We start from the raw sequence: 27,568 nt of genomic DNA on the forward strand, positions 1-27,568 counted from the left end.
GTTACTGTTCTGAACATGGTTCAGAAAGTACATGTTTATTGCAAAAACTGTGATTCAGTGTTAGGTAAGTGCTTCTCAAAATAAGATGTTTATTACTTGGAAAAACTGTGGTTCACTGTTGGGAGAGTGGTTCACGAAGTAACATGTTTATTGGAAAAACCGTGGTTCACTGTTAGGAAAGTCACATGTTATAGGGAAAATCGTGGTTCATCGATCGACTTCATCATTAAGAGTGAGTATAAGATCGTTTCCATCGTTACTGTGTGTTCGAGCTATATAGGGGAGTAATATCTAACGTCTGGGACTGGATGATACACATACCAAACTGTGCACCTCCTCAGAACAGAAGTAATATCTAAAGTCTGGGACGGGATGATACACATACCAAACTGTACATGTCCACAGGACAGAAGTAATATCTAGCGTCTGGGACGGGATGATACACATACCAAACTGTACATGTCCACAGGACAGAAGTAATATCTAACGCCTGGGATGGGATGATACACATACCAAACTGTACATGTCCACAGGACAGGAGTAATATCTAGCGTCTGGGACGGGATGATACACATACCAAACTGTACATGTCCACAGGACAGAAGTAATATCTAACGCCTGGGATGGGATGATACACATACCAAACTGTACATGTCCACAGGACAGGAGTAATATCTAGCGTCTGGGACGGGATGATACACATACCAAACTGTACATGTCCCCAGGACAGGGCTGGGACAGAATAATACACATACCAAACTGTGCACCGCCTCAGGAGAGGAGTAATATCTAGCGTCTGGGACGGGATGATACACATACCAAACTGTACACTTCCTCAGGACAGGAGTAATATGTAGCATCTGGGACGGGATGATACACATACCAAACTGTACATGTCCACAGGACAGGGCTGGGACAGAATGATGCACATACCAAACTGTGCTCCTCCTCAGGAGAGGAGTAATATCTAGCGTCTGAGACGGGATGATACACATACCAAACTGTACACTTCCTCAGGACAGGAGTAATATGTAGCATCTGGGACGGGATGATACACATACCAAACTGTACACGTCCTCAGGACAGGAGTAATATCTAGCATCTGGGACGGGATGATACACATACCAAACTGTACATGTCCACAGGACAGGAGTAATATCTAGCCTCAGAGACGGGATGGTACACATACCAAACTGTATATGTCCTCAGGACGTGAGTAATATCTAGCGTCTGGGACTGGATGATACACATACCAAACTGTACACATCCTCAGGACAGGGCTGGGACAGAATAATACACATACCAAACTGTGCACCGCCTCAGGACAGGAGTAATATCTAGCGTCTGAGACGGGATGATACACATACCAAACTGTACACGTCCTCAGGACAGGAGTAATATCTAGCATCTGGGACGGGATGATACACATACCAAACTGTACATGTCCCCAGGACAGGAGTAATATCTAACATCTGGGACGGGATGATACACATACCAAACTGTACAACGTCCTCAGGACAGGAGTAATATCTAGCATCTGGGACGGGATGATACACATACCAAACTGTACACGTCCTCAGGACAGGAGTAATATCTAGCATCTGGGACGGGATGATACACATACCAAACTGTGCACCTCCTCAGGACAGGAGTAATATCTAGCGTCTGGGACGGGATGATACACATACCAAACTGTACACGTCCTCAGAACCTGAGTAATATCTAGCGTCTGGGACGGGATGATACACATACCAAACTATACCCGTCCTCAGAACCCGAGTAATATCTAGCGTCTGGGACGGGATGATACACATACCAAACAGTACATGTCCTCAGGGAAGTGGTTTACAAATAACGAGATTATAGCCTGTGTACATACTGGTCAACAATACAAGCAACTGATTGTTGAATTTTTACACAATGTTTAGAATACAAAGGAGCACAGCATAGAGAGCAGTGACAACAGAGCGATTTTGACAGTTGGTCACATGTAATCCGTATGAATGAGTCAGCGAGTGCTTGGGGTTTAACGTCGTACTTAATAATTTTCAGTCACATAACGACGAAGGAGCCCTTAGAGTGCACGTAATGTGCCTCCTTATTGCAGGACGGATTTTAACTTTTATCTAATGCTGCTTCACTGAGACGACTTACCGAACGCAAATAAGTCGTTCCGCCCGAGCCGTCACACTGATACGGGCCAACCACTTCCTTTTCATGCTGAACGCCAAACGAGGAAGCGACTTCCTCTTTTAAGGCCTTAGGTGTGACCCGACTCAGGATTGCGTAAACTATTAAATCCTGGCCTTCTGTCAACTTGGGCCACCTTAATTAGGGTTTATTTATTTATTTTGTTTATTTGATTGGTGTTTACGCCGTACTCAAGAATATTTCACTTATACGACGGCCACTTTAAGGTGAGAGGAAGCTGGACAGGGCCGACTCGTCACTCATTTCAACATGTCGTAGAGAAATCACCATACTGATATACCTATGTACGATGTGAACATTTTCTTTTTCCGTGTATATTCCTTGTATACTCCCAGCCTCGTCGGCCATACATTGATTCTCATGTCATTAATCTTCTGTTTTGCCAACGCCCTGAAGGCTTATACAGACTGGCCTTATATACAGGTCATCTCAATATAAAGAGGTGAATTTATATGTGCCTTACTTTCCAACAACAGTTTAGCTATTCCATGCGTTTGAATAATAAGGGCCTATTTTCAAAGTTTCAAGGTGGAGTCATGAAAAATAAGAAAATCTTTAATATGTTTTGTCGCTGTTAATGTTCTATTTATTTCTAACAATGCTTGTTTTTCACATTGCTACACCATCAGCGATCTAAACTTTCCAACACTATACAATGGCCACCCACCGATTTTCTGGCCATATTTATTATAGACGTTCCGGATAGCAATTTTACGCATCTTGCCACCAATTGTCTCTAAAGAGAAGAAAATCGACATTTATACGAGCTACGGATAAATTTGACCAGAATTTGACCTTCAAATTATTGATTACATGTATAACAAGTTAAATTTACTCCCTATTGAAATTCAATGGAAAGATTTGGGGCAAAATTTGTGCATTACGTTCTGTATTTAACTTACACAGCGCGTAAGCATGTAAAAAACGGTCATGATTTTATACGTCAGTCGGCACATGGTTAGGCCATAGCTGACGTACGCAGTGATAGTGTCAGAGTACGAGGGCACTGCCTAGGTTAAACTCTGGTGCTATAGAGAATCCTGCTTGCAACAGCTGTATCAATAATAAGTCAATAGTGTTTACGAGCTATGCATATTGGCTCGTATGTCTGTGAGGGGGGCCGATTGACATTTGCGGATGAACCTAGCCTTGGTATACTGCAGATAGGGGCAATAATCAGAGAGTATGTGCGCAATGTGGCTCGCAGCACCGTAGCCGTGACTTCAAAACAAATAATTACGTGGGGCAATTAGCCGGTAGGTAATGAGCGCAGAGAGCCAAGGGATTGACGGTTGGCCTTCGGAGCGTATTGTACAGGAACTGTTGATGTGCGAGGACCAAAGCAGACAGTTGTGAGGAAACAATTCGCTAAACTACCATCAGAAACTCCACCAGTCGGATATGACTCTGTCCCCATACAGGATTTATACTTCCAGTAGTGTTAGGCTATAGCCTATTGCTAGCGCCTTGCGTACAAAGTCATCCTGCAGCATCATAGATCGATACGTGTCAACAAATGCCAATAGGCAAGTGTCAGGTTTAGGCTCCTCCCATTTTGTGTCTCGCTGGGCTGTACGCTAGTCGCTATACCTGTTGTATTCTAATTTATGGTGATTTTTGAGCCGAGCTATGACAAGGATCTTCTAAACTGACTAGAAAGACTTGATAACTCGGACTGTCGAAGTTCAGCTGACCACATTGCTGTGTCACATGAACTTGTTCTTCTGACAACATTGCTGTACGATATGGCCTTTTTCTACTGACAACATTGCTGTACGATATGGACTTGTTCTGCTAACAGCATTGATGTACGATATGGATTCGTTTAGCTGGAAACTTTGCCCATTATGACCCGTGGGGGCTAACAACACAAACCTGTGGTCATGTCGACGCCTGAGTGGGGCGGGGACGGTTGTACGGACCCACCTCTAGCACACGGGTTCGTAGTACCCTTCAATTTTATTTATATTTTGCGATGACTGTACGGTATTGTTGTCTAAAACCATGGTTCTCGATAGCTGATTTGGTTTTCAGGAAGTTTAAGTAACTTAATTACTGACTAATCTAGGTGAAATAATCAGTTTTGTCTGGTCTGTTAAATTCTCCACGAAGCTATAGCTGACCGTTATCATCCCCCAAATGAGAACTATTGTTCAGAGCGATGTGAAATACTACATATAACTAACTATGGCAGATTAATTAGCTACCTAACAAAAGGACTAATGGACTGACTGACTAATTGATTAAATGTTTAACTAACTAACCGTACTGACTGACTAACTGACAAACGGACTGACTGACAAACGGACTGACTGACAAACGGACTGACTGACTAACGAGTTAACTAAATGGATGACTTAATTAAGACGCTTTTATTGTCCAGGCTATCTTTTATAAGACATGTCATTATACAGTTCACTTGTTGCAGGATCGTTCAGACGTTTGTCAGGTTAGTAATCTGCTTATCTCTGTACTCAGTCGTCAGAAGTGTAGTAGATAATCTCAGCGACCACAGCTATTAACAAATTTCCTATGAATCTCTTCCAGTAACGTAAAGATTTAAGACCTAAATCTGAGTCTAAATAAAGCAGGAATTAAGTTTCAAAGTGAACTTTAAAAGAAGAAACAAAAGCAAAACGGAAGAAGGGTAAATACCATCGTAATACTGGTCTCGGTTAAAACCCCCGGGAGACCTGCTGGGAATATGACCCCATATGACGCATTGTCCTATTGGGGTAGGTTAAACCATTGAGGGAAATTTGGTCGGAATTCAACTCTGGAAAGGAATTTTGGGTAGGTTAGAAAATTAGGGGAATCCTGCTGAGAATTTTACTGTGACGAACTGTGACGAGTTTTCTAGTGGACTATGTTAAAACACCAAAGAGACTCGATCGACTGACGGACTTCTCTATTGGGGTAGGTTCAATCACAAGGGAAATCTAGAGAAAATTTAACTTTTACAAATAATAGTTAAGTTAATGGACTTTCCAACTGAGACCAAAACACCGGTTAGTGAACACCGGTTAGTAAACACCGGTTAGTGAACACCGTTTAGTAAACACCGGTTAGTAAACACCGGTTAGTGAACACCGGTTAGTAAACACCGGTTAGTAAACACCAATTAGTAAACACCGGTTAGTGAACACCGGTTAGTGGACACCGGTTAGTAAACACCGGTTAGTGAACACCGGTTAGTGGACACCGGTTAGTAAACACCGGTTAGTGAACACCAGTTAGTAAACACCGCTTAGTGAACACCGGTTAGTAAACACCGGTTAGTAAACACCGGTTAGTGAACACCTTTTAGTAAACACCGGTTAGTAAACACCGGTTAGTGAATGGGCTTTCACGCCAATATACGAAGTAGATTCTGCTACAAGAAAAAAATTCAGATTGGATGTTTTCAAGAGTGTTGTTGAGAAACTAAAAATAACTTCTTTAACATGAAATTACGCCTACGTGTCTTGTTTACATTATAGGTCTACTCTGTAATGTAAACATTTTATGACTCTCTGTTTTGATCCTATAGCGATATAATGTTTGTTGATCTCGGCTAAATTTATAATTATTGAAAGTGTATTGGTCATAATAAGATTAACAGCTCAAGGTCTCCCATAACCGTCGTAGTGTAATATATACATTCTGGCGCGTGAACCACTTAGCTAGAAAACTCTAACGGGAACGACTTCAGTTGGGATTTATCATCAGAAAGGTAAGCTATACTGTGGATAATTGAATTAATTCCTAACACGGGACCGGGTCTGCAAATATCACATTTTTCAGGTCAGCCGAAAAAAATGGTTTGCGTTGCCAAAACCATTGCAGCAACCGTACGGCCATACATCGTATTGTACGGGATATTCACATCTAACCTTCATAACGGCAATCAACAACTGTGTTATTTTCTTATTACGCATGCGTACTTGTTTATGGCATATGAGCTGTTTAGTAGATAATTCACATGAGGCAATACGTATTACAAATTACTCAACGTTGGGATCTGAATGTCAAATCTCATGCTTCTGCTATAATAATGAAATGTAGACATTAAAGAGAAAATGAATACAGACATTTTTAGTGCTACTTTTGATAGTCATTTATGACTTGTTCATTCAACAGTCATTTATGACTTATATACCATATTTGATAGTCGCTCAGGACATGTGTATTTACTGAGACTGGGTAAAATGTTGAGCAATTTAGATATTATTTCCATCATGTCGGCGGCGTTCATTTTTATTAGCGGACTAGCGGAATCATTTGTGTATAGCTGAACGGAATGGAGGGTTATTCTTTGTCCAAATAAGAACGAGGTTTACATGCCATAGGTCAGATTTAAGAGTCATGTAAGCTTTATCTCATGTAAGAGCTGACATGTCTATATCATGATCTACAGTCTAACAAACAGGAAAGCCTTGGAGTATTGATCGACCACAGTGTACAGGAAAAAAATTATTCTAACTGCATTTTCTTTGTAATAGTATAGACGTTCAACAGATCAGTGTATAAAGCTTGTGGTGTTGTATGGCACTAACGAAAGGAAATTTTGATGGCGAGTATGACTGAATTTACACATATAGCTGAATATAGGCGACAGATGAAAAGCAGTTTCTCTTCTGTCAAGAGAACTGTCTTTTTCGCCAGTTTTTAATGATTTTCAACCAGAATATATGTGCTGCGGAACGTGGCTCACCTGTAAGGCGTTCGACTCCAACCAAGAGGCTCACCAGGTCTAGGTTCATTCAGGGCCATGGGCACGGAATTTGCACATTTTTCTTTGTTTCACGCATTCGGGTTATCCGCACGGAGTAGGAATTACTAACATGGCGCTAAACGGGCGAACTGCTGAGTTTGTGGCAAAGTTTTATGTATACCTGAGCACTGAAACTGTCATTGCTGCCAGGCATATTCTGATTCCTTTTCCAGGAGGAGTTGTTACCTACAGGTTTGAGATTTCATTTTTATGGCGAAAATCTATTTCAAAGCCTGTCCTGTGTTAAATTTGCTGCAAGATATTGTTATCAGTTTTGTGCGTGTAAGAACAGAAAATCTTCCACAGATTTTTGTTTATGTCAGATATCTGTACTCGCAAAAGACATGTTTGATGTATCCTACGCGGAAACATGTGTGCTCTATCCTACGTAAAGGCATGTTCGGCAATATTGCAGCCATATTGGGGCAACAAGCACAATAAACATTACACGGCTGAAATTTTGTCATTACAGTGACACGCTGTGCGGCATTTTAACGCTTTCTTTTCGTGAACACCACAATCGACCAATGAACATCACAATGCTTGACACTGTCTCATAAGACAGTAAAAACGTTAAACTTTAATTTAGTGACTTTTCAACACAGCTTAGAGTGCAACCATATGGCGAAACCCATGTAAAATTGTGGCTATTCCGCGATCGCTTATCATCAGTGTTCAGTGGAAAGTTTACATCACGTGCCGCACGCGACACCTGTCAAGTGCACTGACAGGCGTAGGTGTCTGTGTCCTGTTGAAGTGGGCCATCCGTGTACCTAAACTGGCCGAGTGGCATCATTAGGAACCGCTTTGACAATAAACTACAGCTACGTAATAAAGACTGAAGTGACACTCAATTGTAGTCTAAAAAAGTGCGCGAAACACCACATGCTTATCACACGGATCCCCAAAGCAGCAGAATGTTGAGTGGATTGTCAAGGCGACATAATTTTGTGTTAAACATATATGTTTTCACGGAAGTATGTATATGTGTAAGTATGCTTGGGGTTTAACGTCGTGCTAAACAATTTTTCATTCATAAGGCGACGAGGAGTCATTAGGAGTGTGAACGCATATATATTGTGTCTTCTTGTGGCAAGGCGTTCATTGATATAAGTTACGATAAATTTAGCCTACGATTGCCTTGTGAAAGAGAGCCCTGGCTTAAAGTCGGTTTATGTGCAGTTCACATTCGTTCACGTCACAACACATCTACACGACTATTTTGTCGCAGGTGACAAACATATGTGCCATTATCACAGAATAAACTCGGCATACTTTCAAATTGTTTCTAGAACGAACCAATGTTATGAAATAAAAATATTTTGTTCTCAGCGTCGTCATCCGGCGTAAAAGCAACGGCTCGCCACCCACTCATTACAGCCTATGAACACTGGGCTTCTGATGTATGCTTCTCATGCATTACAAATGCCAGTTCTATAGGCGTCTTATCAGGATTTCGTATACCAATCGTCAACTATGATGGGCGTTCCAGGTACAATAATGGCGACAACAATTTCAAACACAACACAAAAAATTTAACACAAAACCACCATGCAAGGAACTAAGAAAGTTTATAACGTAAGAAATAACTTAAGAGATGCAGTGAACATGTTATTCTAGGCGCATAAATTTAAATAGTATCCAAACCCAGATATTGTTATGTATATCAGGGTCGATTTGATTACCAATGTTCATATAGGCCTATCCAACAGGACGATTTTATTACCACTGTTCAGGGGCCTCCGTGGCTCAGTTGGTTAGCGCGCTAGCGCAGCTTAATGACCCAGAAGCCTCTCACCAATGCTGTCGCAGTGAGTTCAAGTCCAGCTCATGCTGGCTTCCTCTCCGGCCGTAAATGGGAATGTCTGCCAGCAACCTGCGGATGGTCATAGGTTTCCCCCGGACTCTGCTCGGTTTCCTCCCACCATAATGCATGCCGCCGTCGTATAAGTGAAATATTCTTGAGTATGGCGTAAAACACCAATCAAATAAATCCAATAAAACTTCTGTTCATATAGGCCTATCCAACAGGGCGATTTGATTACCAATCTTCACATAGGCCTATCTAACAGGGCGATTTGATTACCAATCTTCACATAGGCCTATCCAACAGGGCGATTTAATTACCAATCTTCACATAGGCCTATCTAACAGGGCGATTTGATTACCAATGTTCATATAGGCCTATCCAATGGGGCGATTTGATCACTAATGTTCATATAGGCCTATCCGGCAGGACGATTTTGTTGAATACGTTGCATAAACATCCCACCCACCTAACCTGTGGGAGAGTTTCAAATTAACACCGGTCATGCATGTGTGGTTTGCTCATTAAATTCGTCCAGGTGAGCGCCGGACATAAGCTACAGCATCTTTCTGTCAGAAAGGTTGATCCTTCTCTATATAGGCTTCGTCCTCTTGTTGAACATCGAAAACTTTTATTGACTGAAAATAAAGCTATACTGCCAAAAGCGAAAGCTAGAATGATAACTGATATAAACGAACATTGTTCGAGTCTAGATCACTGTATTCATAGATCGTGACAGCGAATTTTCCTAAACAATTAGTTCGAATTGCCTTTATAGCTCTGTTTGCGCCAGAAATATCACGGCACTGTTCCACATGCTGAGTAAAATGCGCACTCTCCCAGACACGTCTTCTGCGCACTAATGTGGCTGAAGCCTCATTGGTCGACGTATATTTCTTCCTCCTTGCTCGTCGGGGTCTTAGTCTTAAGTCGCTTTGGATTAACTGAGCGGGCAATCTTATTATCAGCAAGTTTTGTACATGCAGTTATGTTATTGCGTGTTAGTGTGAGCTGATTTACATGTGTGTTAAAAGCTATATCCATGCCAAAGTCTCTCGTCTTGTATGCACTCTGAATTACTTGACTTGGTATTTTCTTGGTGTCAATACCACCAAAGCATAAGGTTGCTTTACATTCATAGCATATTCATAACAGTTATTTCGTCCATGGTTCTGTTCTCAACATCCCACATTCGGCGCTTTCATTCATACTCTTTGTCATTAATTTGCAGTCAGTTTATCCGAACATAAAGTAAGACATTCCTGAGAACGACAAGTGTTTATAATTCAGTAAAAAATCGCATAGCTGTCTGTCAGTTGATCGGGTAAAAAATCACAGTCGTAAAATTAACAGTCATCGGTGTCATTCGATAACCATGAATCGCCGTCATGCAAGCACCAAATAAATATATAGTACACAGATCTGGTGACACTCTGCATGTAGACGACTCTATGAAGTGACTTAATTTTAGTTGTACTGTTTGAATTTGCTTCAGCCCATGAATGTTCTTAAGCCTTAGGCCTGTGACAGTTTCAACTACCGACGGCTGTCGTCGCGGCTTTAAGTCACAAGGTTTATCAAGTAGCTATCAGGTGCGGTTGTTCCGCCCCAGCTTTGCCTTGTGTCCTCCAAACATAAAACTGACTGCCATCATATAAGTAACGTGGTTGAGTACGACGTAAACATGTATTAGATTAATAAATTAAATAAATCAAAAGACTTAGACGAGAATCTCATAAAAATGAAAACAGAAAAAGTCAGGTATAATGTCAGGAAATTATAAAAACCTTTCTACTGTATGAAAATATACACACAAACATATCGCTGTTGATTTCGGAGCAATATAAATGCATGTGTAAATAAAACGTGATGGGTAGGACGAAGGAGGGACTACATGACACTTCTCAAAATGTTATATTAATGTAATATTTAACATTCACTAGTCTGTATGTTATCGCGAGAGTTCGGTCTAGATTAACGAGGTTATGGGTTCGAATCCAGCTGTCGATGGTTTAGGTCCAGCTATGAAAATCACGAGGTTTCCGTCCCGTCATAAATCAATTAAGCGAAATATTCCTGAGTAAAATTAATTAATAGATATAAAACAGAACGCTTTCAGTGATAATGATTCACAGATTAAGAATTATGGTTCACAGTACTTTGCCCACACTTCTAATCTCCCTGACAGCTCATGCTGGCTTCCTCTCCAGCCGTACGTGGAAAGGTCTTCCAACAACCTGCAGATGGTAGTGGCTTTCCTCTGGGCTCTACCTGGTTTCCTCCCACCATAATGTCAGCCGTCGTCGTATAAGTGAAGTATTTCTAAGTACGGTGTAAAATACCAATCAAATCATATAATGTCAGTGACCGTTTATCAGTCATTGGCCGTTGATCAATATACCGATGGAATGAACCGTTGTTATAGGACTACAACCACAGTGTTTTTACGCATACAGACTTAATATAAAAGCGGGTGTTTGTCCACGAGTTATTGCTAACTTAATATTGTATTAGATGTTAGATTGTGTCACCGTATGCATGGATCGATGACCTTCACCTTTGAGCTTGAGTAACAGATGTTTAGGATATGCCGCACTGCGTAAAAGCAAAAGCAAAGAAACAGAACCACAAGGGGACGTCACTCGAGGAGCATATTATTATAGACCCTACGGCTAGATTGAAACAATGACTGGACTGCACTATGTATGGACACGAAGGAACGTATAGATGGTGTCTGTGTATAAGTGAAAGTTTAACATTGTGTAAATTGAGATTTTGCCCGACCTACTTAGAAAAGTAAAAAATATTAGTCCCACCTTTACATGTTCAGTGTTGGCTTTATGTACGGTATGGCAGAAACTGATTTGCCAATTGGCAATTGCAATTGCCTGAATTACCCATGTGTGAAATGTAGCTGGACTGCAGTTACAACAACATCTTTATACAAATAACACATTGATGTATACAAGACATCTGGATTTGGATTATGTAGCGTCTCACACGCTCACTTGGTGTTTTCGAAAACGGTCTTCTTAAAACCTTTTCGTTGAGTCACTTGCGCAACGTACCGGTACATGCTTTTGTGAGATAATTACGGATTTGCCTGCTTTGTAAATATACCCTGTATTGAATGATCTTGAAGGTCATACTGACGTTTACATTTCGTCCTTGAACCTGATATTTCTAGCTTAGGCCTACTAATACCATTTAGAAGCTAGTCAGCTGGAAAGGTGTCCTTATCACTGCCCTAAATAAATATTAACAATATAGAGCCCTATACAGGTTCCCACCTATCATTATTCTAACACAATTCTCCAGTAGCCATTGTTTCCAAGGTTAACAGCCGCATTATTGGAAAATATATTTGAATACAATAAACCATAATGTGGAGAATAAAATCAGAGCAGTTGATAAATGATAGGCTAAAATCCGAACATTTGAGAGTTTGCCTCATTTATGGGTTTAGGGGTCCTCCGTGGTCAGCTGGTTAGCGTGCCAGCGCGGCGCAATTGCCCAGGAGCCTCTCACCCATGCGGCGGCTGTGAGTTCAAGACCAGCTGATGCTGACTTCCTCTCCTGCTGTACGTGGGAAGGTCCGACAGCAACCTGTAGATGGTCTTGGTTTTCCCGCCGGTTCTGTCATATTTCCTCCCACCATAATACTGGCCGCCGTCATATATGTGAAATTTTGTTGATACGGCGTAAAATACTGTGCAAATACATAAATCAGTCAACCATTTAGGGTTTATGTGTTAATGCCATCATTAGCCAAATCTTGAAAAAAACAGCTTTTATACATTTTAGGCCCAAAAAAATCTATCAGCACAAATCTTGTAAAATGTTTGCTATTATCTTACAATAGCTCAAAATATCTGCCTCATCAGTACACAGGTTATCTTTCAAAAAGGTTTGTAAAACCATTAAGCGGGCCGCACTGTATAACTTTTTCAAACTTTAGAGTCATTTTTACACTATAAAAAGAACACGTACGAATCTGATATTTACTCAAAGGCAGTCATTTGAACTATTATTGGTAAATGCAGAAAATTTGCTTTGACAAGCGATTATGAATTGTTTGCCCCAAATCTCCGGTACAGGCTCTTTAATTAATATTACTTCCCCTCTGTAGAGCGGATTCGAACAGATGTTAGACTCAAGTGAACTAGATTTGATACATAATAAAATGTGCATTGTACTTTGATTCTAAGCAGCTACTTTTATACTACAAGGGATTGCAGCTAGAGCTGAATTACAAGGAACTGGAGTTAAATTCAGGTTCATTTTCATTCCGTTGAGATGGAATTGGATTAAAAACTACAAGCACAGTAGAAAGATTTCAATGAAATTGATTCGGATTCCATGAAGCTATAGTTTTGAATACGAATGAATTAAATGTGGATTCTAAAGAACTGGTTTGGAAAAAAATGTGTTGTAGGAGACATGCCTTACCCAACTATATGCCAACAGTTGATGAAGTGAGGCCATTTTCTGTACCTATGTTCAGTTCTCATTAAAATTCATGTGATCTGCGCTCATGTAAGGTGTGCCTGTGCAGGAGAAAGCAAATCTGATATCTGTTTTAGAGATAGAAATGCATTGTCAATATGGCCTATAAAGCCCACCGTACCATCAACCGTTCGACTGCATTTAACTCGAATGTATATTTCCAGAAACATTTTTCAGTTCTCTTTCAAATGACAGAGAATGTTTTTACAGTATCCTTTCGATTACGTGAGGCGTTAAACGCTGATCGAATATATAAACTAAAGTTTTGGTTGTAGATAGCAAATAGACAGAGATCTGGTGGTCCGTTTCCTATATTAGTGAATGTCGGGGAGATATTTTGTCTAATTCTCAGAATACTCATTATGCTAGCTGTTGTAAAAGCTTCTGGTGACCTTGTGACGTTTTACTGTCATGGCATTCAGAAATGACCTTCGTTCGTGACTGTGACCTTGATCATTACGGTTTAAAGTGGCCGCTCCAGGCCTTTGCGGTGAGGTTGTTTCAGCCTATGCATGGTTGTCTTCTTGTGGTCTTAATCGATGTGAACGGTTCTTCATAGCCAATATCAGTTCTATCATTTTAATAAATACACGCTCTTCCTACGTGTGATAATCTCCCACAAAAAATATCGTTGGTCGCACCCTATTCCATCATGTAGACAATCACAGACTAATATATCCTCATCGCCATTATCTACGAGGACGACAACAGGCTGTCTATCAAATATTTACGGCAGTCCCAGACGGCTGCCGGTTCTATGTTTGAAAGCTGCCGTCAGTGAACGTGCGCTGGAGCTGTTATCCCCTTGTCACTGACGCTGTTTACCGGCCTAAAAATAGACATCGTGGAGATAGAATGAGTGAGAACTGATCTTATAGCTTCCACGCCAAACCCACATAAAACTCGAACAGCCAATCAAAATGACAGTCATGCTAATTTGACAAGCATCTTACTACGCGAACCTTCCCATAGTTATTGAATGTAATGAAAAAATGCGTTGTTTTCTGGGCTATGACTTTATTTGGGCAAAGCGTCCACACGTTTTATTCGCTGAGGAACGGTGGTAGGTCGAGCTGTCTTTATAAAAGACGAAATGTTGTGATGATGCCATGGTAAACCACTTCATTGATACAGTCGTTCATTCATGCTGCGTGATGGACTTGTACTCCGACTATACAGCTTTCAAGTAAGTGTTTCCTCTGTTTGTTCACATTGCCAATTGTGGTCTTTACACCCGGTGCAGCGATCTGTGTCCAGTTTCACAAAGATGCCGTATACGTTTGATAATCGCACGTATAGGAAAATGAAACGGTAATAGTGACGTACAAACATCGTTTGTGAAACTAGGCCCTGAAGTGTATTACTCCAGCACGTATAACATGGCGTATACACACTGATAAGTGTGTCACACATGTATTGGTAAGCGTGAGTACACTTTGTACATTGACAAGCCTGTCGCAAATACAGCGTATTTGGCGCACGGTTTGTATACTGATGAGTGTAACATCATCAATATATTTCCTATCGGTACGTGGCTTGCACATTGAAAAACGTACCACGCATTCAGTACCGGTATTGGTTCGTGATGTAAACATTGCATATAGCCACTTGTACCACGCCGTACCGTATTAGATGGTAGCACTCTTAACGCATTGGTATGTGGCGCACATATTGTGCGAGTCAGTCATAGCATATAGACATCCTTGCTACAACATGGTGTCATACACACGTTGCTCTTTTTGGCGTCATTACAAACATTGTGTTCTCCTTCATATTATAGAAGGTGAACTTCATCGATTGAATAGCTTAGGTTCAAATATGTTAAGCATTCGTTTGCTATTTGTTTAGCCTGATTTGTCTCCTGCATATATAGCGCATTTATCATGATTTCGAATCCCATTCTAGCTGACTTTTTTAACAAGTTTTTTAGACATCGTAAGCTAATTGCTGTTGAAGATGAATTTGAGTTTGGCTCTGAAAGTGAAAGTCATAAAATCGTTTTCGAGTGTCCTTAGACTTCATCATTCAAACCATGGGACTGATGCTGACACCAAATGTTACCAGATATTTTCAGGACGTGACTAGCTATATCGCTGTACCGTACTTGCATCATTATCACTGGGCTTCCGGTAGCAGCAGCATGTGTAGAGCCCGTTAACCCTTGTCTTTTGTCGTCACAACGATTTGCGCTGACGTCGTTTGAGTCATATGATATATATGCAGTTACCAGCAAGCTTGGTACAGTACTGGAGTCCAAAAAGGACAATCGTAATACAGATTTGCACGTGCTTTTGAAGGAGCTAGTATTATCAAAAGGCTGACCTAGGGCAGGCGGTCCGGAAATCAATATTTTATGATTTTTTTTGTAAGAAAAATTTCGGTGTCTCGGAGTCGGTGTGAAAGACTGCAGTTAACTGTCTCTAGTTTGGCGTTGATGTCCGTCATGCCTCGCTATAATGTCGCGAACGAGATATGTTTTGTATACTAGTATATCTCCACCAGGCTTAAACATCACTCTAGTTAAGCCCTAAGAAGTGCAGATTTGCGCTCGACCCTTACTTCGCGAAACCTCACAAGAACTTATTTTAGGACTAAAATGTATAAACTTCAGGGTTATTTCCAATTCTTCGTACAAGACGCACCCTCACTATATCCAGATTACTTGTATTGGAAATTGGCAAAACATTTCTGTTCATATTATTTGTGCAACAACTACACAATTACTTATCAACTGAAAAGATCACTTCAAAATTTGAGCTTTGATTCATTCTTGTGTAAGGAACTTAACATCTTCAGATGTGTACATTCTACAAACCAATCTGGTAAATTGAAGATGATACTATGTTTCCTTAGCGATGCTAGAAGACATGGTGTCAGAATATGATTCCATGTTGAAATAACAGGAACAAGTGTGCCACATACAGTATAATGATTTGTATCAGTAGCACAGGCCAAATGTATTGAGTCAACACTCAGAAACATAGCATTCTGTCAATTTAACACATTTGATTTTACAGTTTTGGACGTGTGAAAGTGGTGGTGGTGCGAATGTGACAATTTTCACATGTATAAGATGTATTTATTTATTTAATTCATGTTTACACCGGGCTCAAAAATGTGTTACTTATGTAATACCGAGACAAGCGACCCTCGCCCTAGAAACTCGACAAACCTCCTGACTGCAAAACCGCAGCATAGCGAACGGAAGCTGGATTTGAACACTCACTGAGCAAGGTCATCTTACAAAACAAATGGCACACGCATGAGAACTAAGCATGTGGCGAGATAACTGGGACGTATTATTCCCAGGGAACATAACTGCATGCAGATGGAAAGTAGGCCTACGTTTTGTTACTTCTATGGTACAGATGTAGGCCCTACATGAAATGATGTACCTCGCAGATATGCATTCGCATTAGTTCATATAGAGCTTTGTAATACTGATTTGTTGTTACTTGATTTGTAAACTTACTCTGTAGTCTGACCGTCAGATCTCGTGTATGTATAGCCCCTTCCAGATTTTTACAACCAGAACCATCATTTAGCCCCCATTTCGCGCTTTTACATATAGAAACTTCACGCATGTATAGCCCCCCCCCCCCCCCCCCCACCCTCTGGACTTTAACAAACAAAAGCATCGTTCACATGTAACCCCTTCCGGACTTCAATAACCAGAACCCTCTTGCACATACAGAGCCTTCTGGACTTTAACACCAGAACTATCGTTCACAAATAGCCACTTCCGGACATTTACACCCAGGACAATCGTGCATATATAGCCCCTTCCGGACTTAAACAACCAGAACCATCCTGCACATATAACCCCTTTCGGACCAACAACCAGAACCATCGTTCACAAATAGCCCCTTCCGAACATTTACACCCAGAACCCTCGTGCATATACATGTATAACCTATTCCCGACATTAACAACCAAAATTTTGGTGCATATACATGTACAACCCCTCCTGGGCTTTTGTGCAACCATAGCCTTCGTGCATATGTAACCTCTTCCGTTCTCAACAAAACCTACGTGCAATGCCTTCTGGATTTTATATACATTTAGGAACTTCGTGGGTATTCAATCCCGGAGTTTAGAGGCTGATCGAGTCTTCGTGCATAGCCCATAAGGAAGTTCAGTTCAGTCATGTTTAGATGTACGTTTTGACAACAGCTATCATTAAAAGCTTAAGAGAAACGCGCTCTTCCAATGGGTTGTAGAACATTTGTTATACCTTACATATGTCTGTCATATTCGGAGTTTTGAGGCAACACAAGTTGGACATCGCTCCATTCGGAGGCACGGGACAGCCTCTGCATTGCAGAGCTTTTATCAGCAAGCAAAGTCAGGGCAACATCTGTAGTACGTGCATTTTATGGATATTTTGGGTCTATAAACAAATTGCACATCACACTGCTTAGAAAGACGTTTAAATCACCAGCGTTGCTTATTGATTCCAAGATTGAGCAAGACGGTCACAAGCGGCAAAGATCCCGGGTATTGTTCCCGTGCCATGTATAATTGCCATGCTGCTCCGTAGCTCTTACTCAGCTCTGCGTACATTTGTGGCTTGTGCAGCAAGCATTGGTCTCCACAAGACTAGAGCAAGGCCGAGCCACGAGTCTAATAGATAAACTCCAGGTCGCATGACCTCGATATCGGTCGTAATGGTGCAGCCTGCGAGACGATGTTTTACAGACAGGGGTAGGTCGCTCGGGAAATATGCGAGGATCTAGCCGGATTTCTACCATTAATGGGGGAGATACGGTAGCGGCACGCCACCGGCCTCCCCGGGCCTTGTTTGCTGCTGACAACCCGCTAGCCTTTCCTTCAATTAACCAAGCGCCATCTAGTGGCGCTGATCTGTCAATTCTCCGGAGACCACACTTGATTGGTCGCCTGGAACTTTAGTTATCTGCAACCAGCATGACTTGCTGGGAAAATGGTCTACGAGCGCTGAAACCAAACAGGATTGTCCGGTTGGATGTATCACACATTTTCTTTAGAACTCCGGTGGAAGTTCTAATCCAGATTCTTCTTAGTGTTTCATGTTCTAAGTTACTGTAGCCTTAGAAGAACAGATGGAGAAGTAAAAAGGGTTAATGAATATTGGAGTAAAGCTGCGACCAATTCTTCCGCATTCTAAGGTACTGCACGATTTTAAAGATGATATGTAGGAAGTAAACGAAGTGGGATTTAAGGTTTTTAAAAAATAAGGTTGTATAGATCATCTGTGATAACGCAAGTTTGTCTTAAAGTGAACTGTTGACAGGTGTAAACACCCCGTTGTAACTTTACCAATCCGCTGCCTCGTAACATAGTGAAAACGCAGCTACACTTCAATGTACCATGGTAAAAACGTAGCTACACTGATGTTCAATGCCACAGACTAAAACGAAACATACTTATATTAGTAGAATTATAGGTGACTTTCACTCGCAGCCATGTTGAATCTCATGGCCTCTCCTGCAGTGCGCATTTCGCTATCAGCACTTGACCAAGAAATTCTTTTGCACGTCACCTCTACTGTCCTTGGTGTGATACATGTTCTTAGCCACTGATATGGTACAACATTTCCAGCGACATACCTTCATGAGTTGGAAAACAAAACCTGATCTGACAGATATAACATATAGATTGTTTGGACCTTCGAGACTGGAATAATACTGACGCTAACTTCTATACAGCGGCATAAGACAGAGACTTTGTAAATTCCGCTCCCACAGTTCCTGGGACCTTTGTGACAATAAGACGTTCGTGTGCATGGCCGTACCGAGGAGTCTATGGCCATCGTTTGCTGAAGACCACTTGTCTTCCATCAATACGATGTGTCGTCAGCAACTTTGCCAAAGGTCGAAGGTTTGCACCTCGGTTACTTGCACCCATAGAACTAACATCCATCGTACAAGTGAAGAAAATTTCTTAGTATGGGGTTAACCCATTGTCAAACAAATAAATAAATTAACGGCATCGACTTTTGCAAATTTCAAATATATTTATGGTAGGGATTTTTTTTCAGTTGGAAATCACATCGGCACCAGGTTATAACATCAAAGGACGATGTACTTTACGGTATAATTGCCCTGATCATAGATTGTTTACGTCGATTCCATACGCCATTAAGATGAACTATATACTCTATAAAACCCACTCCATATTTTGCCAAGAGTATGCAACTTTCGTGTTTTCAGAAGGGCTGTTCTATCCAAGGTCGTGCACGTCGTAAACAATAATAAGTAGCACGTGCAATGTTGATCACTTATGGGCACTTAGTCAGTGGCCAGAAGGTGTTGACAACCGTTGTCTCCAGCTGCAAATGTTTTCTCTCCAGAAACTCGGACAGCTATAAGCCATACGCATGTGGCCAATGCGGCACTTATTTTGAAATGCACTTCTTTTGATTTCATCGAATGGAGAGCAGGAGATCAGACAAAATTCAGTGCTGGTTATGACGTAAATGTGTTCGTTTGAATTAAAGAACTAACGGAGATTTTGTACAGGTAAACAAAGGAACTACATCGCCGGCAGTATCACCTGTCTATTATCTCGAAGATTCTTGTTTTTGGACAAACAAAGACTTAAGTAATATGATTCATGTACACCGCGGGCTACGCTTCGAATCAACTAAAGAAATGAACCCAGTGCAAAATGCATTTAATAACTGAAATAGGCATATCGCACACAAGGAAGATTAATCTAAGGACCATTGGGAAGTAAATATTTCTTTCACATTACCAAGCCATTTAGGATGTAGACAAATTAGAACGTTAAATACCATTGCATTGACATAATCGCAAAATTCCAGCCACAAATAGCACGCAGTTCTTATACAAGGAAAGGTGATTTATAACATTAGGTTGGTGGCATATCAAATAAAAGTAATCACAAGTTTTCTGTGAAGTTCCCCGGCAATTATAACATAGACCACGCTCCAGGTGCCAAACTCGAATTTCAGATTAATATTCCACTTGGCACTTTATTTGCAACTGTTCACGCAAGTGCGATGATGACATAAAGCAATGATTTGCATAATAATATAAGGGTAAAGCTCCCGTTTATGAATAGACAATTTACTTATCAAAACCGCTATTATCTCGCATATGAATATGAAGTGTGATGTAAACAAAACAAAGCATATATCGCCGTTAGCGTTATCTGGTGTTTATCTGGAAAGTTCCTATGGGGACATAGAAGTCCTTGATCTCAATACTTCTTGTTGCCATATGCCTCTTAATCTTGGTTAATATTGTATCTTTTATTATGGTATTTTCATTTGTTCTGTGCCTTAATATATTATGCCACCACAGTTGATAATAAATATCACCGTTGATATAAAGTTATACCCAAATATTATTATCTCATATGTTGAAATCATTCACGCCAATCAATTAAAATCATCAATTCAATCAGTAAATTTATCAGTACATCTCACTTGGTAATTGATCAGTGTGTAACATAGGCATGTATCCACACATTATGTGTTAGATTAACCACTTACCAATTAATTTACCAATACGTTAATCCATAAAATCATCCAGTATTTCAATTAATCAATGTACAAATCACTTAACCTTTGGCACTTAGAATATGCTAGGGTGGACACAGCAGTGGGTGCCCCCAGGCTGTCTGTCGATAGACACACCTGTGAACTCGCAATTACGACATAACGTAAACGCCTTAAGTGTAACCTGCTGTCCCCGAGCAAATCCCGATATATCACCCAACTGTTGTTGTGAAATTCTGATTTTCCTGTGGCGTTAGAATTCCACTGATGAACTGTTATTTTAGACTGATCAAGAACATTCTTAAAGCATTTTAATCAATATTTGGCCGATTTCTTCATTATCGATTGTCTCGGGGCTACAGAACGGCACGGCCACCGGATTCCACGTTTAGACATGAACTGGTCTTTACACCTGATGCGGAAACCTTCGTTACTGTATACAGATGTCCGTCGCCTGGCCTCAGGTGTGGGCTGTATCGCTGGCATTTATCTTTGCGTGGCAAAGCATTGACGTCACAAGTCCCTGAGTTCAAAAAATCATTACGTCACAGATAGCGATTTTATATATATTAGGCCGTTATGTAGTCAGCTGGTAGAGTAGTTTCGCCGGGCGAATAGCTGTTCGTGGACATAAGCTGTACTGTGGCTGTAACCCCTCTTTACTGAAAATAAGTGCTTGTGTTTTGCAGCATGACTGCCGAATTAGGGAACCACGAACGCTGCAGCACCTGCAGAAAGGCAATCTTCAACAAGCTGTACCATTGCAAGCATTGCAGGTAAGTCTGCCGCTGTGTGCCTTACCATAGTTTTCACTAGGCCTTCATGTGTGCTCGGCTATTTCCCCCTGTCCAGTGTGATCGGCAAAACCTGGTGCTGATGGGATACATTTGCAGCCGTCAAACACAGGGGCCTAATTACTATTCGTCTGGCTGACTGTCTCTTTATCATGCACTTTTGTTTTACCTTGCACCTGTCTACATGTATGTCAAAGATACATAAATGTTTCAAGGAAAGTGCTGGCTCATGAAGATTAAAGGGATGTTTTGTATAATGATAAAACTCAGAATATAAGTGTGTGAAGTGTACAGTTCGTCCGATTGGCGATATTTTAAGTAGAAGGCTAAAGTAGATGTGTTTATTCACGAAAACCCTTTGCACAGTCAACCTATCAAATGTGCCCCAGTGATTAATGTCTGTGTTTTCCTAAATTACAGCGGTCGATGTAAACGACGATGCAAGCATTCTGGGACAACTAGCTGCAGGAGATGCGCACGCAAGCGAACGAAAAGAGGTAAAAGGTGTTTTTGCTGCACATATGTACATGTGTAACTGCTCCTGTAATATTCATTATGTGTACTTTTAAGCATTAAGTGGTTACAATTTGGGATCAAAAGATACCCTCACAATGAGGGTTACGCCATGTTCTCGCGAAATTCAGTTACCATTGTCATTTAATAGCAGGGCTGCCAGTGTATATCATTTGGAATGCGAATGGTAAGGTGCTTTTTGCAATGGATTGTAGACACTGTAGAACTGTGTAGATAACAATCCCCTGGGGTAGAATGCCTCCATCAGTTGAAACATTTTCTTCATGATCTTTTTTTTTCAGGAGAGACCCACTGGTCAAAAGTTTTGCAAGCCAATGAAGTCAACTCGAACTTCGTCATTTTACCTTGCGCTGACAGCTGTGGAAGTTTCCACGTTGAAGTGTCCGACATTTGCACCTGTAATATGAAAGGAAGGGTCAGCAAAGATGGTGGCGTCCTCTCCAATCTGTACGAAAGGTTTTGCCAGTGGTTGCTGTCAAAGAAGAAAAACCCTACTCCGACAGGCATGAGACCTGGGGACAAAAAACGAAACAGCCGTAAAGGCTCAGGGCTAGGCATCGACCTTGGCTATGTTAGTTTTGACGAGGTCGTGTTGAATTCTCCCATAGAAACTAACAGAGAGTTTTCCTTCTCTCGTCCGTATACGATGTCCTCGTCGGACAGTTGCTCGTGTTGTAGTTATTCAACGACATCGTCCCTCAGCAGTGCCACCTTTGGCATTGCCCTAGCGGACGGGCAGGTAACGGACATTGTGGATAGCCTGGTGCAGAGCGGGTCCTCGGAGCGGTCGGCCCATTTCCAAGATTTTCCGATAGGTCACTTCCCAGAGGCAGCAGCGGGGCATCCCCTGGATGAACCATCAGCCAACTGCCAGGAAGCTGCATCGGCAAACTTCCAGGATCCACAATGTCTTGTTGCTGGAGAGCAACCGCTTCAAGAAGAATTCCAGGATGAAGTTTTCCTTCCGGTGGATAAGTTCTGGTCTCTTCAGTTGTCCAGGCATTCCAAGATAAATAACAGAGCTAGAGAACGCCGCCACACTTCATTAACGACGACTTTAAGTTGTCCTCACAAAACTTCATCCAAAAGCTCGACAGACTGTGACGATGGAAAACTAGGTCTAGCGTTGTGCTCCACGTGGCCTCTGCTCGCATATCCCAGCCAGGAATACGGTAGGTTCACGATGATCATATGTTAATATCCAAAAGCTTTTTGAAAGAGCAAGCTAGTATTTGCGCTGTCCACATTGGTTACACGTGGACGTTTTTACGTTGCTAATTTACCTCATTTGCTCTTACCAATCTGTACCCAATTAGTATGTTCATCATAATTGATATGCTTTTGACGGACTTGCTTTCCATTTACACATTTTTTCAGCGTATTTTTTTCGCATCACCTGTACACACTCCTTTACGGGCATGTCATACAAGTTCACAGTACAGGTGAAGAAATGCTCTCTCCCTAGTTTGAGGCAGCAGTGCTATTTATTATAACGGCAAACAGGGCACTCACGCAAATTTATCAATATATCGCATTAGTTGGCAATATTATCCGAAAATAATATTGCCTATGTTTTGTGGGTAGGTATCGATTGGCTAGCTGTCTGGACAGGGGCGGTGGACGTCCACGCCGGTGGAATGGTGTGTTCCACGTTCGCGTCATTGCTTTTCACCGGTGGCCAGAATTATTGCCTCATTGCCGCTTAAACGAAGTCATGTGAAATAAATCAGCTGTTAATTGAATAAAAATAGCACCTGGATAAGATTATTTAAAAGATTCCTTCACTGGCCGCTTTTTATGGTTGCTTAGCCCGTGAGGAAAATTGGATTTTTCGTTTATTTTGGTCACCAGAAGGATTGCTGATTTCTTAAGTCTGCTTTTAGACACAATCGATGAATATGGCGGTGCTAGGAAGACCACCTACTCTATTTTCGGCTCATTCATTGCGAATCAATGAACGAGCGGTATTTTTAGCCCGGTTAAAGCACTTGCGGCTGCCAGAATATCATTCTCTGGAGATCCATTGAGATAAAATAAATTTCATGGACGCACTTCAGTAGCCTGGTTGTTGTGAATATTTCATACGACCAAACATGGTCAAAGACACGTTCTTTAAGGCTGTCATGTAATCTTTCCTGATTTAGTCCAAGGTTCTATAGCTGTAAACATATTATTCTTTCAGGTCCGCCCGACGAGGTGAGGGATGAAGTACATGTATATGTTGATGAGCTGAGTGAGCAGTTTTTCAACCCTTTGTCCAGGTAGGTCAAATATACAAACATTTTGTCACAGTGGGTTTAAAAACTCAAAAGCAAAAATGTTTATTCCACTCACAATTTATCCTGTATAAACCGTTCATATTTAAAATGGAAATTTTTAGTCACCTTTTAGTGGGCCAGTAACTTTGTCAGAGGCCGATGGTTTACAACTGATCGTGTTAACATGAATTAAAGAATAATAAAAACAAAATGAAAATTAAAGTCATTTGTTCACGTACAGATTTTTTCTCCAATAGCAAGTGGTAACGTACAATTAAGAAGTTCCAGTCTGCTGATAAAGTGTGCAACGTTACATTGGTTGGTTGGTTTGTTTTTCGCTCTGCGCACCATGAGTACAGCTAGCTGATGGACGATTTCTGTGTCAACTTGTGACAGCTTGATGGATTGTATTAACCAACTGGCTGTTTCAGACTCTTGTTGGGTAGTCTTCTTGAAAACATGCTTCTATTTTGAGCAGGCTGCCATAGGCAAAATCATTTTTCCACATGGACTTATATTTGCGACTGATGTGTGCTGATGATGTGCTTGTTTTGTATCAAATATCCAGCATTGCTATATTTTTCGTTTTCTGTTTTTCCCAAACTCTTCGTCATATAGAATAAACTTTCCAAGTGTTGGAATAATTTAGATATAGACGAATGCTGGCAGACTTGAGGTGGTTGTCCCCTCTACAGTATACACTGGAATAGCCATGTCGCGCATTCTGAAACTGCCAGCTGCTGGAGAGGGGGTTTCTGCCACACAGCCTTTGTGGGTTGATAAGTGGTACTCCTTCAAGGTTATCGGCAAAATAAATCCTTGAAATTGGATAAGTGTACTTCATCGGCCCCCGGTGGTTATATTTTTTAATCGCCCTATTCCGCACAGTTTGAAAACCGCCGTAAGGTGCTTTGGGTAGGTTGGTTCCTGATAAATCAGGCGTACTTCATTTTAGGAACTGTCCCATTTTAAAAAGACGTGGATCTTCAGCAATTTTAATTACTAAAACATTCTTTGCCTTGTCTCCATGACTAAATATCAACGAAATGATTTCTTCTCCAAGAATTTGGCTTTTCTGGTGAACATATTTTACCCAACACATTGGTGAAGGCACAAACGCAACACTATAGCCTCGGAATAACCCATGTACAGCTAATTCGCTTTTGTACCCAACGGCTAACTTCTTGTGGTGGACTTACTCATACAGTTAGTCTTCTCAGTGAAGCTACTGTGTCTCTACTTTTCACCAAAGCTAATGTGTGCAAATATAGAAAAAAAATCAACAGGATTCAAGTTTTGTTCAACTCACATTCCGGCTTGCTCTCCAAAATATTATTTTGTTGAAGAAATAGTGGTTTTGACGTTGTTTTATCAAAACGTGTTGACTCAAATTAGAGGAAAAGACCCTGTAAGGTGGTCTTTTGGCTCATCGACGAAACAGGGTGTCAATCATCGGCCAACCCCAACCCGCAAACTGGGTCATCGACAGAAAGCCACTGCAGTGCTGTTCACAGGCTATTTCACGCTATAGCCATTCGTATGCAGTACCTGTCATCATTCCGCACTGTTGACTCCAGATATGTTTATACAACATTATGCAGAAATTATGCATTCAATTCTCCTCTACCAGCATAACACAATTTTAAATTTAGTTTGTATTCTGTCAAAATTATGCATTTCAGGCAGACACTGTTTTCCGCAGAAATGAAAATCCGGAACGCTCTATTTCCAACTCACTATAATAAAGCATATGTATTCAGAAAAAAATTATTGTTGGAGGGGGATTTGATACATCCGCAAAGGGCCAAATCCATGCGGTACCGATTTCTTTCTTCGCTGGCCCAGTCGTTTAATGCGTCGTTCTCGATGCACAAAATAGGTCCTTAATCCAACGTACTCTGCCGCTTTTCCCATCACCTATAAGCCTGACTGTTGTCGAATAAGGAAAATATTCTTGATTTATTTATTTATTTGATGGGCGAAAATTGTTCACGAGCTGAAAGAAAGAATGAAATAAATGAATAACAATAACCCGGGGTGTGCGGGGTTCTGTGTTCAGTTGCGAACATTTGTCACAATAAAGATGTATCAAACTTTTCGTTGCAGACGGCAAGCGTCTAACCTGAGTGATTCACTAGGAGACTGTACCATACCGTTCGCTGATTTGGAGTTTGGGGAATGTATTAGAAGTGGCCGTCGACAGCAAATCCACAGGTGAGCATTTCGTCGGAACTTACCAACGACAAATTTGTCGTTCTAAGGAGAACTGTGTAGGTAAATGCCTTAGTATAAACGAGTGAATGATTATAGCTTGACGCCACTTCGTCAGTATTGCCATATCATTGTAAGAACGTGTTTACATCAGAAGACAGTAAACGGTTTTCGATGCGATAATGAGAACATCCAAAATCAAACAAAGGTAGACGGACATTTATAATCGTCTAAATTAACTTGAACGTCAGATAAAATTCGAAAACCAATTCATATTTTTAATATATATAACGTCCTTCAGTGTAGGTTGTTGGTATTTATACTGTTATTGTTTAGTTTATAAGCAAATGACTGAGGCTGGTCAGTACAATGGCAAACTTTATTCAGACTCATCAAGATTACTGGTAGGAGTGAAATGATGACGGTCTTCCTGTATCACGTTTACAGAGGCAGGTGGCATGGTGACGTCATCATCCACACATTCCGTGACCTGGACGATGAGGAGGTAAAGTTCTTTCTGCGGGAGGTGTCCAACATGAGCATGATACGTCATGACAACATTACGCTGTTCATGGGGGCGTGTCTGGAACCTCCGACGCTAGCAGTTGTCAGCGGGTAAGTCCAAGTTATCCTGATTGTTGCTTGATCAGTGCCTTAGCATGTACTATGTGGCCGCTTGAAATGACACGCCAAAGTGTTCTTCTTGAACGGTAGCTCTGCAGAGGACCTCAAAAGTTCTACACTTGGGGTATGATTAGACGGTAGACCATGGCTGCCTATATGTTAATGGCAAGAGATTACTAGTGATCTTGTAAGCAGTTAACATAAAGAACCAGTTGAATGAAAAAGTGAAAAGTCTTTATTAAATTCAACCTCCCAGTGCGAGATTGAATCCAGTTCGTATGTACTCCTGAGGTTGGAGGGTCTACCAGAGTTGTGAAGATATCAGCGGAAACAGATAAGGGATTCATTTGTGTGAACAGCATGCAA

General features: G+C 41.1%; 1 protein-coding gene across 1 annotated transcript in view; it reads left to right on the plus strand.

The window, feature by feature from the left end:
* Nucleotides 1-3,620: 3,620 nt before the first annotated feature.
* LOC135472922 (uncharacterized) overlaps nt 3,621-27,568 on the plus strand; it is a 33,228-nt gene continuing 9,280 nt past the window's right edge. The window contains exons 1-7 of the mRNA XM_064752654.1: nt 3,621-4,150; nt 21,471-21,557; nt 21,996-22,072; nt 22,391-23,281; nt 24,292-24,370; nt 26,474-26,581; nt 27,026-27,193. Coding sequence (XP_064608724.1) covers nt 4,095-4,150; nt 21,471-21,557; nt 21,996-22,072; nt 22,391-23,281; nt 24,292-24,370; nt 26,474-26,581; nt 27,026-27,193 — 1,466 coding nt within the window. The 5' untranslated portion in view covers nt 3,621-4,094. The remainder of the gene's footprint in view (nt 4,151-21,470; nt 21,558-21,995; nt 22,073-22,390; nt 23,282-24,291; nt 24,371-26,473; nt 26,582-27,025; nt 27,194-27,568) is intronic.

This window comes from Liolophura sinensis, chromosome 8 (genome assembly GCF_032854445.1).
Source record: "Liolophura sinensis isolate JHLJ2023 chromosome 8, CUHK_Ljap_v2, whole genome shotgun sequence".
Taxonomy (NCBI): Eukaryota; Metazoa; Mollusca; class Polyplacophora; order Chitonida; family Chitonidae; genus Liolophura; species Liolophura sinensis.